The 17,987-nt window shown below is 45.1% G+C and overlaps 1 protein-coding gene across 9 annotated transcripts in view; it reads right to left on the bottom strand.

The window, feature by feature from the left end:
• Positions 1-17,987, bottom strand: part of mical2a (microtubule associated monooxygenase, calponin and LIM domain containing 2a) — a 253,781-nt gene that overhangs the window by 26,822 nt on the left and 208,972 nt on the right. For all 9 annotated transcript variants that reach the window (XM_041196942.1, XM_041196944.1, XM_041196943.1 and 6 more), the window contains 3 exons: positions 16,951-17,126; positions 12,465-12,539; positions 4,795-4,892 (listed from right to left, as the gene is read on the bottom strand). In XM_041196942.1, coding sequence (XP_041052876.1) covers positions 4,795-4,892; positions 12,465-12,539; positions 16,951-17,126 — 349 coding nt within the window. The remainder of the gene's footprint in view (positions 1-4,794; positions 4,893-12,464; positions 12,540-16,950; positions 17,127-17,987) is intronic.

The raw sequence follows: 17,987 nt of genomic DNA on the forward strand, positions 1-17,987 counted from the left end.
CCCTCTAGTTAACAATATTCTCTTCTAGTTAATTCCATTCTCCCTCTTGCTAACTCTATTCCATCCTCTAGTTATTTCAATTCTCCCTTCTGGTTACTTCTATTCTACCGTCTAGTTACCTCTATTCTCCCCTCTGGTTACCTCTATTCTCCACTCTGGTTAACTCTATTCTCCCCTTTGGTTAACTCTATTCTCCCCTTTGGTTAACTCTATTCCCTCCTCTAGTAAACTCTATTCTCTCCTCTGGTTAACCCTGTTCTTTCCTCCAGTTAACTTTATTCTCCTTCTGCAGATTCCTTGCAGGAGAGAAATGACCAAAAATCTCCTCCCAGGATTCTTTCAATGCTTCCTGATGGCCAGTTTCCAAGCGATACACAAGAATACAGATTATTGATTCTTCCTCTAGCCTACCAGGTAATGCCTGACCACAGCAGCATGAATGAGGCAAAGAACTCACGGATGTGAAGTTGAATAATATCGACAAAAAAATCTACAAAATACACCGCAGCAACTCACCAAACTTCCTTCGACAGCACCTTCCAAACCAGCAACCTCTACCACCTAGAAGGACAAGGGCAGCTAACGCATGGCAGCACCACCACCTGCAAGTTCCTGTCCAAGCCTTACACCATTCTGACTTGGAACCATATTGATGTTCCATCACTGTTACTAATTTGCCTGCCCTTATAAGTCCAGAGCTCCAGTTTTCCTTGTGGAGAAGTGGTTTATATAGGCAAATCCAAATAACCAATCTCCCAAGGTCAGTTAAAGGGCAATTGCAGGTTCTTGTAAATTTCAAACTCCAGATCAGATGGACTCAGCATGAAATGACTGTGGTTCTTTTCAGACTGCTTTGCCTCTGTAATAAAGTATGAGACTTGGGAGCATGACAAAAATCTGGCAGGCACAAAACTTTAGATAAACACTCCCCACCAACTAAATTATCCACATTTAAAACAAACAATTGTTTATATTGGACAAAATGGGATAACTATTAGCTATTTACATTCATGTCAATTTCAAATTGCTGGTTACAGCATTTTACACTCTCTATTTCAGGCTATGTTTACGCTGGTTCACAATTTGTTAAGGTACATTGAATTCAAGAAACATGAGTAATTCCAATTTGCTGTTTAGTTTTAATATTCAATTAGCTTTTATTTACTTCTTGAATCACCCCTGAGTGGTGTTTGCAAATGGACTTTATTTTATTATTCATCCTTGGAATGTGAGCATTGCTTGCAAGACCAGAATTTATTGCCCAGCCCTAATTGCCCTTGAATAGATGCAGTTTAAATAAAGCAGGGGGTCAGATTAGAATAACACCAAAGGAATATTCTTGTGTTGGTTAGGGTACTAGCTTGACCCTGTTATACCAGCCTTTGTGGATAATAAGCCAATCATGTTCATACAAACACACTCATAATGTAGGGTGGTATCTGTATAAAGTGACATGGATAAATATTCAGTGACTCAGCCCAGCCTATGGGAAGTTATATTCAAAGGGAGCATGGCAGGGAGAATTTAAACGTTGGAGCCCTGTCATCTGAGCAATTTACCAGAAAGTGTAAATATAATCAACAAATTCTAATTTGCAATTTTTGTAGATTCAGGAATCGCATACTGAATAATTCCAGCATCCTCAATAATATAATCCTCAAATCTTCTCCCAACATGCAGCACTTAATCTCCAGTTTTATAATTGATCCCAATGCCTTATGCATTTAAACTCAACCAATCATAGAATCATATAATGCAGGAGGAGGCCATTCAGCCCATTATACCTATGCCAGCTCTTTGAAAGGACTATCTAATTAGTCCCACTCCTCCTGCTCTTCGCCCATAACCCTACAAAAATATTTTTGAGTACTAAACAAAGAGCTGGTTGCCCTCAAAGGTAAATTGTGATACATGACCATAGTCTGTGTGGCATTAGCTGGGTTGGGGAATAGGATAGCAATTTAGCACAGTGCCACCTTAGTGGAAAGCAGTGACCAGGACTCCTGCTCCTGATTGCTGTCCGTTGTCTGGTGCTGAAATGTAGATGAGTGGTCATCCAGTGTGAAGAGTACTGGGCTGAGCTGTGATCTTTCCCCCCGCCCTCCCCACTGTCATGTAGCCTGTTGGAACTCACTGTCTAAACCACTTAGACAAGGTACTAGTTGCTGGTTGGTGGAAAATATACCCACACACACCCACCCACTCACACACACCTACATTTTCACATTCACTCACACCCATTCCTACACACTCTCTAAAATTTACTCACATACATTCACTCATACACACTTATATCCACACTCACTCACATCCACACACTCACACTTATTCACAGCCACACCCACACACTCGTATCCCCCACTCCTACCGATTCTCACACCAACACACACACACACACACCCACTCAATCACCCACACACCTACATATTCACTCACACTCATTCAGACCCACACACTCACTCACACCGATTCTCACACACTCACTCACATTTACCCACACACATCCACACACCCACTCACACTCACTCACTCATAACCACACACACACCCCAACTCCTACACATTCGCACTCAAACTCATTCACACCAAACCTACCCATCCACTCACACATACACACACACACACATACACACACACACACACAGACACGTACACACATCTACTCACAAACACGTTCCCGCACCCACACAAAAGTGCACATAAGCACACACAGGATGGCATTTAATCCAGGTGATGGGCGTCTTGCCCGCCAGCTGGAGAGCCGGCATCACCTCTTTTGGGGAAGGTCCATCCTGTTAAGTGTCCTTAAGCAGACAATGGTGGGCCTTCCCCAGGATCAAGGGCCCAGGCCCCAGAGAGCTGCCAGCCAACCAGAGGATGACAGCTCTCTCTTGCCAGCTGCTCCACCAGTGGACCAATGGTAGCAACTGGTAATGCACCCACTAGATTCCAAAGACCAGTGAGGGACGCTTGGTCACAGGTGGGTAAGGCAGGAAGATGGTCGTGAGGCAGGGGTAAAGGGAGAGGGGGGAAGGGTTTGGCAGAAGGGGCAGGGGCGTGGTTCTCAGCGGGCTCCCACCATCCCGATGCCAGGTGAGTGCCTGACAATGAGGGACCCCCCCGGGCAGCCTCACACAAATCCAATGGGGTTTTGCTTTTCAGACTTCCGGCTTGCTGATTGTCCATCAGCCACTGGATTAATACCAGCAGCGGCAGGATGAGGCCTTTTCAGTGAGCGTTAATTGCCCATTTCAGGGCCTCAATAGGAAGGCCCAGGACTTAATTGGGGCGGGGGAGAAGGCAACCCAGCACCCTCCCACCTGATTAAATGCCCTCCACCTCCAAACTCACCTCAGGGAAACCCATTAAATTTCACCCATAGACTTATACACACACACTCAAATACGCATACTCAGACACTTACACACACGTACACTCACATCCAGTTGCCCCAAAGACAGGTTAAGTTAAAGTTGACCTTCTATTTCCTCCCAGGGACCTGCTGTAGAGCCTGCTTTACTGAGTTGACTCTAGAATTTCCGTTGAAGCTAAAAGACCTCCAATGGCATTGCTCACTGGGTGGGGTGCGGCTTTTGCTAACTGGCCTGCTCCTTTAAGACCATTGCTTTAGTGGCCAAGTGACCTAAACAGGCAAATCCAACTAACTGTGAACTCCTGCCCCACCCACCCACTCCATGGTGACTGATTCCTGGACCCACCAGACAGGCAGCTGATCAAAACAAATAATATCAAAGAATATAAAGGGAGAAAGAGACCTTGAAAAAGGAACATTCCCAATACCTAAATCGCCTGTCATTCCTTCAGTCCATTTCACAGACAATTGAGAAACGTACCAGCAAATTGTTTTAGAAGTCCCTATTCTGTGGCTTAACTATGAGAGTATAAATCTGCTGAGCCTCCATAATCGGCAGACAGTGAGCCAGTTCATACCGTGTTTCCAAGGGCCATGAGACAAAAGAACATTCTGTGCTAATTAAGAGATTACACTGGCTTTGTCCTTTAACAATGCCTCAATCTGTTTGCATTCATGTCCAGGAGCAGCGACTGATAAGAGCTCTCCGTATCCAATATCTCAGCTCCACAGATCAGTGGAACGTCATCATGGTTGTAAATATTAATATTTACATTTCCATGCCCTTCAATAGCTTTTTTATATTTCACAATCTTCTCCCTTTTCTCTCCTCAATGCATTGACTCGCACAGGAGGGATTTGGTGACACCTGTTTTTCAAGTTCGAGGACCAGCCAGATTGTCCTAAGTGATCTTTCTCAATCAAAAGGCTCACTGGATAGTGCTCCCTTCCTCTGAGTCAGAAGGGTTCAGGTTCCACTCCAAAGATTTAAGCATGAAATCCAGGCTGACACGCCCTTTGCAGAACTGTTAAAGGTGCTGTGTTTTGGATGAGACCTTACACCGAGGCCTCATCTGCCCTCCCAGTTGGACATAAAAAGTTCTCTGGCTGCTATTTAGAAGGCAAGTTCTTCCTTTCTCCTGGCAAATATTTATCCCTCAACCATCAGATGATCTGGTCACTTATCACATTGTTGTTTGATTGAGCTTATTGTGCACAAGTTGGCTGCTGCATTTCCTACAGTACAACTGTGGCTTTGCTTCAAAAGAACCTCACTGGCTGTGAAGCATTCAGGAAATCCAGAAGCTGTGCAAGATGTTTTAGAAATGCAAGCTCTTTCTTTCTTTTAACTGGGTTCCTAAGTTATTATGAGCCAATCTGAAAAAAACAAATGCATGTAGATAACGACTTGCTGTCCATACCTGAACAACATGGTCTCTGTTCTCAACAGAGTTCACTTTATTCAAGGCAATTTCTCTCGCTGCTGGTTCAATCTTCTTCCTCAGTAGCAGAGGGAGCTCTTTAACAGAAAGGAAATGATCCAAGATTTTAACTCACATTGATCTAAAGTTGATGTTATAATTTTGGTTTATAAAGCACCTTATCTAGAGGTTGCCAACTCTGGTCAGGCCTATTCCTGGAGATGTCACATGTGGGAGGCGATGAAGTTATGGTATTGTTGCCGGACTAGTAATTCAGAGACCCAGGGTAATGCTCTGGTGGTTCAAATCCCACCACAGCAGGTGGTGGAATTTGAATTCAATAAAAATCTGGAATTAAAAGTCTAATGATGACCATGAAATGATTGTTGTAAAAACCCACCTGGTTCATTGGGGAAGGAAATCTGCTGTCCTTACCTGGTCTTGACCCTTAATTGAACAAGGGCAATTAGAGATGGGCAATAAATGCTGGCCTAGCCAGTGATGCCCACATCCCATGAATAAAGAAGAAAAAACTAGTTAGGATAGTTTAAGTAAGTTATTTGTGTGGGTTATGAATAAGATATATCTTTAAGTTTAATTTGTATTTCTGTATTTATATTTTAAGAAAGGGGAGAACTTGAGTTTTGGTTTCACTTTAAAACATACCTGCATTCTAATGAAGTTTTATGGCTTTTGAAGGGAAGTTAAAACAAACACAAGGTAGAAAAACTGTGCTGTTGCCTAACAACAGGGGTCCAGAGAGAGGGACCCGGAAAGACGGAAAAACAGAAAAGTAGTTTCAGTTCAGCTGAAACCAGGAGACAGGAGGAACTGGGCACAGCAGAGGGAACTGCAGAGAGCAGATTTCCGAAAAGAACTGAAAGGTCCCAAAGCCAAGCAGTGAGACAGAAAGGAGGGGTCCCAAGAAGACCTTCTAGTCAAAGGAAGAACAGGAATCTGGAACAAGATACTGTTCACTGAAATTGTAAGTAAGGAGCAGAGAGGAAGGCTCCAAGTTTAAGGGAGGAAGCTGCAAGGCGCAGACTTAAAGCAAAAATAGGCTTGCAAGAAGCCAGAAGATCCAAGGGGATAGCTAAATGTTGGTGACTCCTTCCTCTGGGCATGTGGTGTTCTGTTGGCACGGCTGAGTATCTGAGAGAGAGGGCGTGGAAGGCAAAGCCTGAATGCATGTGGCTATCCAGGGGAGAGGAACATTGGAAGGAGAATTTAAAGCCCTGGTGGTGGACCCTCATTGAAGGTGTCGGTGAGAAAGCGTCATTTGGAAGAAGATTCCAAAGCAGGTTCTTCAAGAGTGGAGATTGGAAACCCTCATGTGAAAGGTGGAGTTCAGTGAGACTGTTTGGCTCACAGTGTGACAAACGCCTGGGGGATTTGATGAGGGATCCATAGCATCTGTTTGGGGTGGCATTTGTTATTTGGTTTCAGAATGTGATGTGTTTACATGGACTGTGTACTTACTGTGAACACGAGAGTATAGAATAGCTTTTATAACTTGTGTTAACCTTACGAATCTGTATGTATCTACAAAGATATAGATTGTGGGTGAAGGAGTATTGTAATATCGTTCATCTTTTCTTGTTTAATAAATGTTTATTCTTTTGTTAAAAGTTCTTTAGCTGACTCCTGTGACTCTGTTCAGTAGCCACTCTCCAACTTTCTAAACAAAAAATAAAAGTTAGGATCTATCAAGCCAGGTTCCACCCTGGGATCTGGCTTGCCCAGTAGTAACATCAGTTGGGATCATAACACATGACGTCCAGCCGCCCTGCCCCTATTTGTCCATCCTTGCGGAATCCTACCTTTCCAGCCAATCGGAAGGTGAGCAAACTTCTTCATTGGCTGATTCTTGACTTAGTCTTGAAACAACATCTCTCCATCTCCAATATTTTATGCCGAATTAAAAACATTCAATGAGAATGTTTAAACAAACATGAGCATTTTTTTGCCTAAATGATTTTTCCTTGCCGCTCTGTTTGTGAGATTAACTTTTAGCTCCTGGAGGTTCCAGGGAAATCCTGGAGGGTTGGCAACTCCTAACATTATTATAGCTCTCAGCAACCTTTCATGTATAGCTAATGACTTCAAATTGCAGTGACTGATATAAACCAAACCAGTCATTCCTATTTGACAAATTGTTTACTACAATATTAATAGATAAAATGGTAGTTTATAACATTTGTAAACAGAGAATAATAGTCCTTTAATCATGTAATCAATTGAGTAAGAGATTATTTCAGTTCCACCACACAAGGTGCCACTGCCCTCTCAAGGCAGCTAAAGGCACAACAGTGAAGAAAATGACTACACTTCATTATTCTGTTTGTTTTTATTGTTCATGAGATTTGAGTGTTGCTGGCTAGGCCAGCATTTGTTCCCTATCCCTAATTGCCCTTGAGAAGGTGGTAGTAAGCCGCCTTCTTGAACTGCTGAAGTCCATCTGCTGTAGCGACACCCACATTGCTGTTAGGAAGGGAATTCCAGAGGTTTTACCCAACGACAGTGATAATAGTTCCAAATTAGCGTGGTGCGTGACTTGGAGGGGAACTTGCAAGGTGGTGTTGTTCACATACATCTGTTGCCCTTGTCCTTCTAGGTGGTAGAGATCCCAACTTTTGAAGTTATTGTCAAAAGAGGCTTAGTGCTGCAGTGCATCTTGTAGATGATATGCACATCATTGTTAGTGGTGCAGGAAGTAAAAATTTAATATGGTGGATGGGGGTGCCGATCAAATGGGTGGTTTTGTCCTCGATGGTGTCGAGCTTTTTGAGTGTTGTTGGACTTGCACTCATCCAGGCAAGTGGAGAGTATTACATCACATTCCTGACTTGTGCTTTGTAGATAGGGGACAGGCTTTGGGGAGTCTTGAAATAAGGAGAGGCGATGGCATAGTGGCATTGTTGCTGGATTAGTCACCCAGGGAAATGCTCAGGAGATCCAGGTTTGAATCCCGCCATGGCAGATGGTGGAATTTGAATTTGAATTCAATAAAAGTCTGGAGTTAAAAGTCTATTTATGACCATGAAACCGTTGTTGTAAAAACCCATCTGGTTAACTAATGCCCTTTAGGAAAGGAAATCTTTCTAGCCTACATGTGACCCCAGACCCACAGCAATGTGGTTGACCCTGAAATGGCCTGGCAAGCCACTCAGTTGTATCAAACCGCTACAAAGTCTCAAAGAAGGAAAGCAACCAGACGGACCACCCAGCATGTACCTAGGCACCAGAAATGATAATGGCCATCTCAGCCATGTTAACCCCGCAAAACCTTCCTTACTAACATCTGGGAGCTAGTGCCAAAAGTGGGAGAGCTGTCTCAGAGACTAGTCAAGCAACAGCCTGACATAGTCATCCTCATGGAATCATATCTTACAGATAATTTCCCAGGTAATATCCCGGCAATAGTACTGAAGACTTGTCTCCAGAACTTGCCGTGCTCCCCCCCTCAAGCTGTTCCAGTATAGCTACAATACCGGCATTATGTGGAAAATTGCCCAGGTATGTCCTATGTGCACAAAAAGCAGGACAAATACAACCCAGCCAATTATTGCCCCATCAGTCCACTTTCAATCATCCGTAAAGTAATGGAAGGGGTCATCAACTGAGCTATCAAGCAGCAATTGCTTAGCAATAACCTGCTCACTGACACCCAGTTTGGGTTCCATCAGCTCCTGACCTCATTACAGCCTTGGTTCAAACATGGACAAAAGAGCTGAACTCCCGAGGTGAGGTGAGAGTGACTGCCCTTGACATCAAGGCCGCATTTGACCAGGTGTGGCATCAAGGAGCCCTAGCAAAACTGGAGTCAATGGGAATTGGGGGAAAACTCTCCACTGGTTGAAGTCATACCTAGCACAAAGGAAGATGATTGTAGTTATTGGAGGTCAATCATCTCAGCTCCAGGACATCACTGCAGGAATTCCTCAGGATAGTGACTTAGGCCCAACCATCTCCAGCTGCTTCATCAATGACCTTCCCTCTATCATAAGGTCAGAAGTGGGGATGTTCACTGATGATTGCACAATGTTCAGCACCATTCGTGACTCCTCAGACACTGAAGCAGTCCATATCCAAATGCAGCAAGACCTGGACAATATCCAGGCTTGGGCTGACAAGTGGCAAGTAACATTGCACCACACAAGTGCCAGGCAATGACCATCTCCAACAAGAGAGAATCCAACCATCACCCCTTGATCTTCAATGGCATTACCATCACTGAATCCCCCACTGCCAACATCCTGGGGGGTTACCATTGACCAGAAACTGAACTGGATGAGCCATATAAATACTGAGGCTACAAGAGCAGGTCAGAGGCTAGGAATCCTGCAGTGAGTAACTCACCTCCTGACTCCCCAAAGCCTGTTTACCATCTACAAGGCATAAGGCAGGGGTGTGATGGAATACTCTCCACTTGCCTGGATGAGTGCAGATCCAATAACACTCAAGAAGCTCAACACCATCCAGGACAAAGCAGCCCACTTGATTGGCACCCCATCCATGAACATTCACTCCCTCCACCTACGCACAGTAGCAGCAGTATGTACCACCTACAAGATGCACTGCAGGAATTCACCAAGGCTCCTGAGACAGCACCTTCCAAACCCACGACCACTACCGCGTAGAAGGACAACGGCAGCAGATACATGGGAACACCACCACCTAGAAGTTCCCCTCCAAGTCACTCACCATCTTGGTTTGGAAATATATCTCTGTTCCTTCACTGTCGCTGGGTTAAAATCCTGGAACTCCCTTCCTAACAGCACTGTCGGTGTACCTATACCACATGGACTGCAGCGGTTCAAGAAGGCAGCTCACCACCACCTGCTCAAGGGCATCTAGGGGTGGGCAATAAATGCTGGCCTAGTGGAAGGGTCGGCCAGCCGGAGGGTCGGCCAGCAGGAGGGTCGGCCAGCAGGAGGGTCGGCCAGCAGGAGGGTCGGCCAGCAGGAGGGTCGGCCAACCGGAGGGCCAGCCAGCCGGAGGGTTGCACAGTGAGAGGGTCGGAGAGTGCGAAGGTTGGCCGGCAGGTGGGTCGAGGGACACAAGCTGCAGTGAGCCAGAAAGTTGGGGAGTGGAAGAGGTGGTGAGCAGGAGAATCTGTGGTGATCAGGAGGGTTAAGGAGCAGGAGAGTCAAGGAGCTCAGTCAGTGGCGAGCGGGAGGGTTGGGGAGCAGAAGAGGCAGGGAGTGGGCGAGATGGTGAGCGGGAGGTGAGTATTAGCATATTCCTTTTATATTTTTTAATTAATTTTATTTTAAAAGTTATTTTGTTTATGTATATAGTAATGTAGCAATGTACAGTATTTAAGCTTACAGGGTATAATGTTTAACGCTTTTTTTCTGATAGGAAATGTCCTACAGAACCTGAAGCTTTTAGACTGGTTGAAATAGGAAAATCTGAATCACTTAACGTTGTTTCACTGAAAGTTGCACTTTTCAGCAATGGTCATGTGAGAAATGACTAGACTGTACATCAAATTACATCCAATCAACTTGAATCATACTTAAGACAGTAAGTGGCTTTGAGACTAATATTAAACTAGTGATGGACATTGACATAGCAATCCCTTTAATCTTTAACATGCTATCAATTACTCCATAAAACTTAAACTGTAGCTCAATGGCTAGCACTCTCTTGCCTCTGAAGCTAAATGTTGTGGGGTCAACTCCCAATCCAGAGTCTTCAGCACATAATCCAGGGTTACACTCCCGGTGCAGTACTGAGGGAGTGTTGCACTGTCAGAGGTGTCACCTTTAAACCAGGGCTGTGTCTGCCTTTTTTGGCTGATGTAAAAGATCCCATGGCACTGTTTAGATGGACACTTTTCCTGGTGTTCTGTCCAATATTTATCCCTCAAATAACATCACTAAAAACAGGGGGAGAGGTGAGGGGTAGTCCGTGGATCGGGGGAGGGCTGGGAGGGTAGTCAGGGGTGGGGTCGTAATTGGGAGCGTCGATGGAGGGGTGGGTGGTAGTTGGAAGGTCAGGGGGTAGTTGGGGGTCAGAAGGGTAGCAGGGGGTAGGGGGATAGTTGGGGATAGTAGGAGTTCGTAGTATAGTTACCCAGGACTGGTTTTCCTTCAATCCTGTCCTGGGTAACTATTCTACTAAGTGAGTTGGAACCATCTAAAGTCTCCAACTGTAACTCGGAGTTTTGAAGTGTTCCACATGCAGGCTAATTGCCCACTGGAAATTGAAACTTCCCAGGCAATTCCCATGTAGTCAGCACATGGGAACTTCCGTGGGGCGCCCCAGTGCATTTCCCGGGGCACCTCCGGGGTACGACCATCTGGAGACTAGAAGATCTGGGCCATAACGTTGAACTCTTTGCTGGGCTGCCGGAGAATACATGGCTGGACTTCTCACCAGGAAGAACTAGCAGTCAACAAGGAGCAATCATTCTTTGGTAGTTCCGTTGTATGGTTATCTCTTTTACCCTTATTGGAGTACTGCCCGCATTGTAGTGTTTCATTTTATAATAGATTGTGTGGTGGTGGTGATTTTGAATCTGTCTTGAAGACACATTGAAATTTCACAGATGGAACTTGTGTGTGTCCTGTGTAATTTTTCAAAAACCTCAAGAAAGAGTCATAAATTTGCAGACTCCAGGAATGAGATTTTATGCAATCTAGTCACAGGGGCCTGCATCACTGCTTCAGAACGCACCATAATGGGATCTAATCTTCTCTTATCCAGCAGCACAGTGGGAGTACCATGGTTTAGGGTTAGTGTTCACCACCAACTTCTCAAGGACAACTAGGGATGGACAATAAATGCTGACCAATGTCAGCGATGCCACATCAATTAAAACAAATTGTCCTGTTGTCAGTTTAGGATCAGTGGCTAGCAGTCTTTCCTCCAAGTCAAAATGCTGTGGGTTCAAGGATGTGAGTTTAGACACTTCTGGTGCAGTGCAGGGGGAGCACTGCCCTGTTTCAGATAATATGGCAAAGTCTAACCCTACTTAATCTGGTGGATGTTAAAGATTCCACAGTGCTACCGCAAAAGTTCATGATTAAAATAAATCATTGATGTCTATGGGATCTTTCTGTGTGTTCATGTTCAATAGTGCTCACAGCTGCCTACATTACATGATTCACTACATGTTAACAGTAATTGTATGTGAAGTGTGTGTTGAGATGTTTCTGAGAAATGATCAGGAACAAACTGCTTCATAAACAGAAATATCATTCTCCAAGTCCAAGTGAAATTGGCAAGTTTGGATCCTTCATACAAACTAATCAACTTAAACTCCACTTATCAAAATACTGATAACAGACATAAAATATAAGTTAATGTACATGTGCTTCATATAATTATAACTCACTATACAACCACTTGCATTTATATAGCACGTAGTAAAACATCCCAAGGCAATTCACAGGAGCCATATTCAGGCAAAATTTGGCACTGAGACAAATAAGGAGATATTAGGATAGGTGACCAAAAGCTTGGTCAAAGAGGTAGGTTTTAAGGAGGGTCTCAAATGAGGAGATTGAGAGGTGGAAAGATTTAGGGAGGGAATTCCAGGCCTTAGAGGCCAGGTAGCTGAAGGCACAGACACCAATTATGGAGAGATAAAATTTTGGATGTACAAGACCAAAAATAAAGTACAAAAATAATGAGCAATTTAAAATTGTTTCACTTCTTACTAGTCTGGAGTTTCTCCCTCCATGTATCTTGCCTGCTGATTGCTGGAACATTGAAGCTGTGAGCTCGTCTTAGGGCTGAGACACAAAAACAGAAAACACAATTAAGGAAAACTTTAATGTGAAAGAGTCAATGAAAAATGATAGAAATTACTTCTATATAGACTCCTAGATAATCTTCCACAGCATCACATACAGGGGAATCATGACCAAATGTAGTCTTTTGGGAGTGTGGTCTTAGTGGGTGGAGGTTAATTAGATCAGGGAGCATACATTTATCTCACATTTATCCCCCATTTCAAAGTCACATGCCCTTTCCTTATTTTTTTATTTCCATTGTAAATTTGTATGTCAACATTTATAATGGGAAGTGCCTATGTAAACATGTGATGCTGCAATTGCAGCCTTTCACCAGCAGTGGGAGAATCTAGAACTAGGGGTCACTGTTAAAAAATAAGGGGTCACCCATTTAAGACAGAGATGAGGAGAGATTTGTTCTCTCAGAGGGTTGAGCACCTTTGGAACTCTCTTCCTCAAAAGGCAGTAGAAGCAGAGTCTTTGAATATTTTTAATGCAGAACTAGATAGATTCTTGGTCAACAAAGGGGTGAAACGTTATCAGGGGTAGGCAGGGATGTGGGGGTGAGGTTACGTTCAGATTAGCCATGAACTTATTGGATGATGGTGCAGGCTCGAGGGGCTGAGTGGCCTACTCCTGCTCCTAATTCGTATATATGTATATTCAGCCCAAATTACAGGGATGTTTGGGAGACGGTGGCCAGGACACTGGACATCTAAGTGGACAGCCACCGGCTCAAAACCCGGGACAGCCCCCGCATATGTGCCAGGAATGGTGTGGTCCCGAAGACCCTAACGGGGCACCAAGTGCGGTACAATCAGTCTCGAATTTCTCCGTGGCCTCAGCCCTCCCTACCTCTGAAATCTCCTCCAGCCCTACAAGCTCTATAGATCACTGGACTCCTTCAAGCTGGCCTCTTGTACACCCCTGATTTTAACCACTGCACCATTGGACGCCGTGCCTTCCTGAGGCCTAAACTCTGGAATTCCTTCCATAAACCTCTCCACCTCTCTATCTTGGTTTCCTCCTTTAAGACATGTCTTAAAACCTACTGCTTTAGCTTTTGGTCACGAACGTATGAACATATGGATTAGGAACAGGAATATGCCACTTGGCCCCTCGAACCTGCTTCCCCATTCAATAACAGCATTATCAACCCCATGTTCCTGCCTATCCTCGATAACTTTCAGCACCTTGTTAATCAAGAATCTATCTAGCTCTGCCTTAAAAATGTTCAAAGACTCTGCTTCCACTCCCTTTTGAGGAGAGAGTTCCAAAGGCTCACAGCCTCTGAGAGAAATATTTCTCCTCATCTCTGTATTAAACGGGTGACCCCTTATTTTTAAACAGTGACCCCGAGTTCTAGATTCTCCCACAAGAGGAAACATCCTCTCCATATCCATCCTGTCAAGACCCCTCAGGATCTTAAAGGTCTCAATTAAACCACCTCTTATGCTTCTAAACTCCAGTGGATACAAGCCTATCCTGTCCAACCTTTCCTCGTAAGACAACCCGACCACTCCTGATATTAGTCTAGTAAACCATCTCTGAACTGCTTCCAACATATTTACATCTTTCATTAAGCAAGGAGGCCAGTGCTGTCACCTGTCCTAATATCATCTTATTTGTTTCAGTGTAGAGTGTTGTTTGATAATCATTCTTGTGAAGCGCCTTGGGGAGTGTGTTAGAGGTGCTATATAAATGAAAGTTGTTGTTGTTGTTGGAGTGGGGCTTGAACTCACAATCTTCCGACTTAGAGTTGAGAAACTGCAGCAAGCGAAGGCCTTTGAGTTATACCTTCTGTAACTCAATGGACATTTGACACTGCTTTGCCCAGACACAGAAAGTGAGTTATCACTGTTACTTTCAACAGCACAGCATCCACTATTCCCTTTGTCCTTTAAAGATCAACCTGTAATTGTGGCTGCATTTTACAGGGCGCGTGGTCTCTGCCCCACCTGTAGTGGAAGGATCCAGTACATTAAGGATTAACCTGTACTGCCCACCGCTGATGTAAGAAGGCTCCTGATTTATAGCTTAGGTCAGCAGTGTAGAGCTAGTTAACAACATGTAAGGACGTGCCATGGAGTCCTCTCCATACCCGTACCCTCTACTGTACAATGAATATGTACAGAGTTCAGTAATGTTAATAACGACCTCTTGGCAACTTCTACAATACTGCTTAATGGAGCCTACCCACGGATAGTGACAACCTAATAACACCACAACCCGGCTAAAAGGTCAAGGGGGAATCCGCCCATGACCCCAATGGCATTAATAGCTTTAAGGTGATACTTACTCTCTGTATCCCGGGAGTCCCGCTTTAGATCAGTTGTCAGCCAATCCGATTGGCCGGCAGCTGTGCAGTCCCAGCAGTGTCAGGCGGGCGTGGTAGCCACTGCTGGAACCACAGGTAGCCCCGCCATGCTGAGGAGCCCGGTTAAATTTGAGGTCAGGGATCTCAGCAATGGGGTGAGGAGGTTGGTGGGGGAGGCCAAATTCGTGGTGGTGGGTGCGTCCAATTGACCCAGGGGGCCTCCCAAAGAATTGCCCCGCACCCTTGCCCAACAACAGCCCACACAGCTAAAGTTGCTGGGGTTCCTGCATGGCATGGGCCTCCCCGTGCCCCCTCACCAGTAATAGAATACCATTAACTGGCCACTTAAGGATCTCAATAGCCGCAGGCAACAACCCCCTGCTGACCCCCAAAAAATACTGGACAAGTTGGGGGCGGGTGGGGAGGTGGTGGGCAGGCCGCCTGCTGGATTTTACAAGCGCCCCCCCCCCCCCCCCCCCCCCCCCCGCTGCCCCCAGCCTTCAAATCTGCTGTGGGGTGAGTGCATTGTAGTCCTTGATTTTGCCACTAGATGGTGATGTAGTTCACTAAATGTCCACCAACAATGTCTGCAGAAAGTGAAAGAAAGGCTTCCATTTTTGCAGAGCTTAACATAACCTTAAGACGTTACAAAGAACTTTACAGCCAGCTCAGTACTTTGGAGTGTAGTTACTGCTGTAATACAGGTAGCAGGCTCCAATTTACTCGGGCAATCTCACACAATCAGCAATACGATAATAGCCAAATCACCTGTTTCAGTGATGTTGACTGAGGTAAATATTGGCCGAGGACACTGGGGATAAGTCTCCTGCTCTTTTCAGAACAATGGCCATTGGAGCTTTCATGTCCACCTAATAGGGCATATGGGGCCTCAGTTTAATGTCTCATTTGAAAGACGCACTTCCAACAGGGCAGCCCTCCCCCAGTCCTGCACTGGGAGTGTCAGCCTGGATTACATGCTCAAATTTCTGACATGGGATTTGAACCCCCTAAATTTCTGAATCAGAACTAAGAGAGTGTGAGCCATAGAGAGGCATGACTGCCACAATGTAGTATGAAACGTTAGTGGTGTGAGAGCGTGTCCTCCTAGAAGACTCACTCAGAGCTCCAAGCTTGGATTAAGACATCAGTAGCAGTGTGAAATGGCAATGATTCTGTATTAACTCTAAGTTTTTAGTGCAAATGCATACTTAGGTTGCATCATGCTGCAAAATGTTTACACACCAATAATTCAGCCCGGGCTACAAGACAAGCAAGTATCAATAATTTAATTCTAAAACTATTTCTCTCTTATCTCTGCCAAATAATTGACGTTAGACAAAGCATTAGAAGAGGAACAATAGAATCTTACAGAAGAGAAGGAGGCCATTTGGCCTGTCAGGTCTGCACTGGCTCTTTGAAGGAGCTTTCCAATTAGTTGCATCCCCTCTGCTCTTTCCCCACAGCCCTGCAGTTTTTCCCCTGCAAGTATTTATCCAATTTCCCTTTTGAAAGTTGCGATTAAATCTGCTTCCATCGCCCTTTCAGGCAGCGCATTCCGAACACATCAACTTGCTGGGTAAAAATAATCCTCTTCTTCTCCGTCTCCGGTGGTCTTTGTCCCTGATACCCGGTGAGCATAGCTTCCCTCACAACTTTCCTGATCTTGACAATCTGCCCATTCCATCTTTTGGGAGGGCGGAGTTGGTGGTTCCCGATGGAACATCCCCCGCAGTTGGGATTATACAAAGAATCTTGACACAGATATTTGACTGTGGCTTTGAAGTTATTGGGTGAATGAGAATAAAGGCCGGGGAGGGGTTGGCTGCTGGAAGAAATTTTGCTCAAACAATGGCGAAGGTTGCGGGACTGCAGGCTGATCGTAGAGCTCTCGCAGAATGAGGCTGTCAACCTCGCTTCATCTGTCAAATCCCGTTGACACAAGAAAAGCAATTTAACGAGATAACATCTGCGTTCAAAAGCCCACTTTACACATTCCGGCCAACATCACCGGGTTTTGGGTGTGTGGTGGGGGTGAGCGTGGTGGGGTGAGTGCAAGAGGAAAATGTCAAATTTTGAAGCAGACCAGGCAGTTACCTTCCTGAGCTTTGGAATTTGAGTTGAATTGTCCGGCCTTCGATTCCTCTTCACCCAATGTCTCACGGTCCCTTGGGCTCGGCCCTTTGTTTGCTGGTCCAGGTAAGAAGGCTCCTGGGCTGGGGGAGATCATCTGGTCAGAGGGGTCACTGTGGGGCTCTGTCTCGGCTTCGGAACTGTTCAGGCGAAAAGATAAAGGGGAAAGAAATTGGGACACCAGATTAATTAAGGTCCAGGTTTTGGTACAGCAACACAGAAATAAAGTGTAGTTCCTTAGCATTAAACTTAAGTCAATGAAATAAGTTAGAATCTTCTGTCTGAAACTGGAATCAGTGATCCAGCTTCATCATCACAACAGCTTGCATTTATATAGCACCTTTAACATAGTAAAACCCCGGATGTTTCACAGGAGCTTCTCACTTTCCAAACCCACCACCTCCCCACCTGGAAGAACAAAAGCAGCAGATGCATGGGAACACCACCAACTGCACATTCCGCCCCCCACCACACCCTGCCCCTCCCCCCCACCCCCACCCCCATCATTCACATGCCACCCTGACTTGGAAATATATCACTGTTCCTTCATCATCACTGGGTCAAAATTCTTTTAGTTGGATTGACTAGATAGCTCTTCCAAAGAGGCAGCACAGGCAAAATTGGCCAAATGGCCTCCTTCTTTGCTGGAAGATTTTCGATTCTGGTAATATTTTCTTCTCTTAATAAAGCAAACAGTGCAGTGTGTTCGCTGACCTACACTGGTACTCTGGATTTTGAAACTCCTAGGCTTGTTTTCAAATTCCTCCATGGCCTCAACCCTTCTTATCTCTGTAATTTCCTCCAACCCTACAACCCTCCAAGATTTCAGTGCTCCCTCCAATTCAGGCCTCTTGTGTATCCCCATTTCCATCGCTCTACCAAAGGCATCCATGCCACCAGCTGCTTGGGCCTTATGTTCTGGGATTGTCTCCCTAAACTTCACAGTCTATTTCTCTCCTTCTGCTTTGGTTATGTCACCACCACAGACTAACATCCATATT

This window comes from Carcharodon carcharias, chromosome 10 (genome assembly GCF_017639515.1).
Source record: "Carcharodon carcharias isolate sCarCar2 chromosome 10, sCarCar2.pri, whole genome shotgun sequence".
In the NCBI taxonomy this organism is placed as follows: Eukaryota; Metazoa; Chordata; class Chondrichthyes; order Lamniformes; family Lamnidae; genus Carcharodon; species Carcharodon carcharias.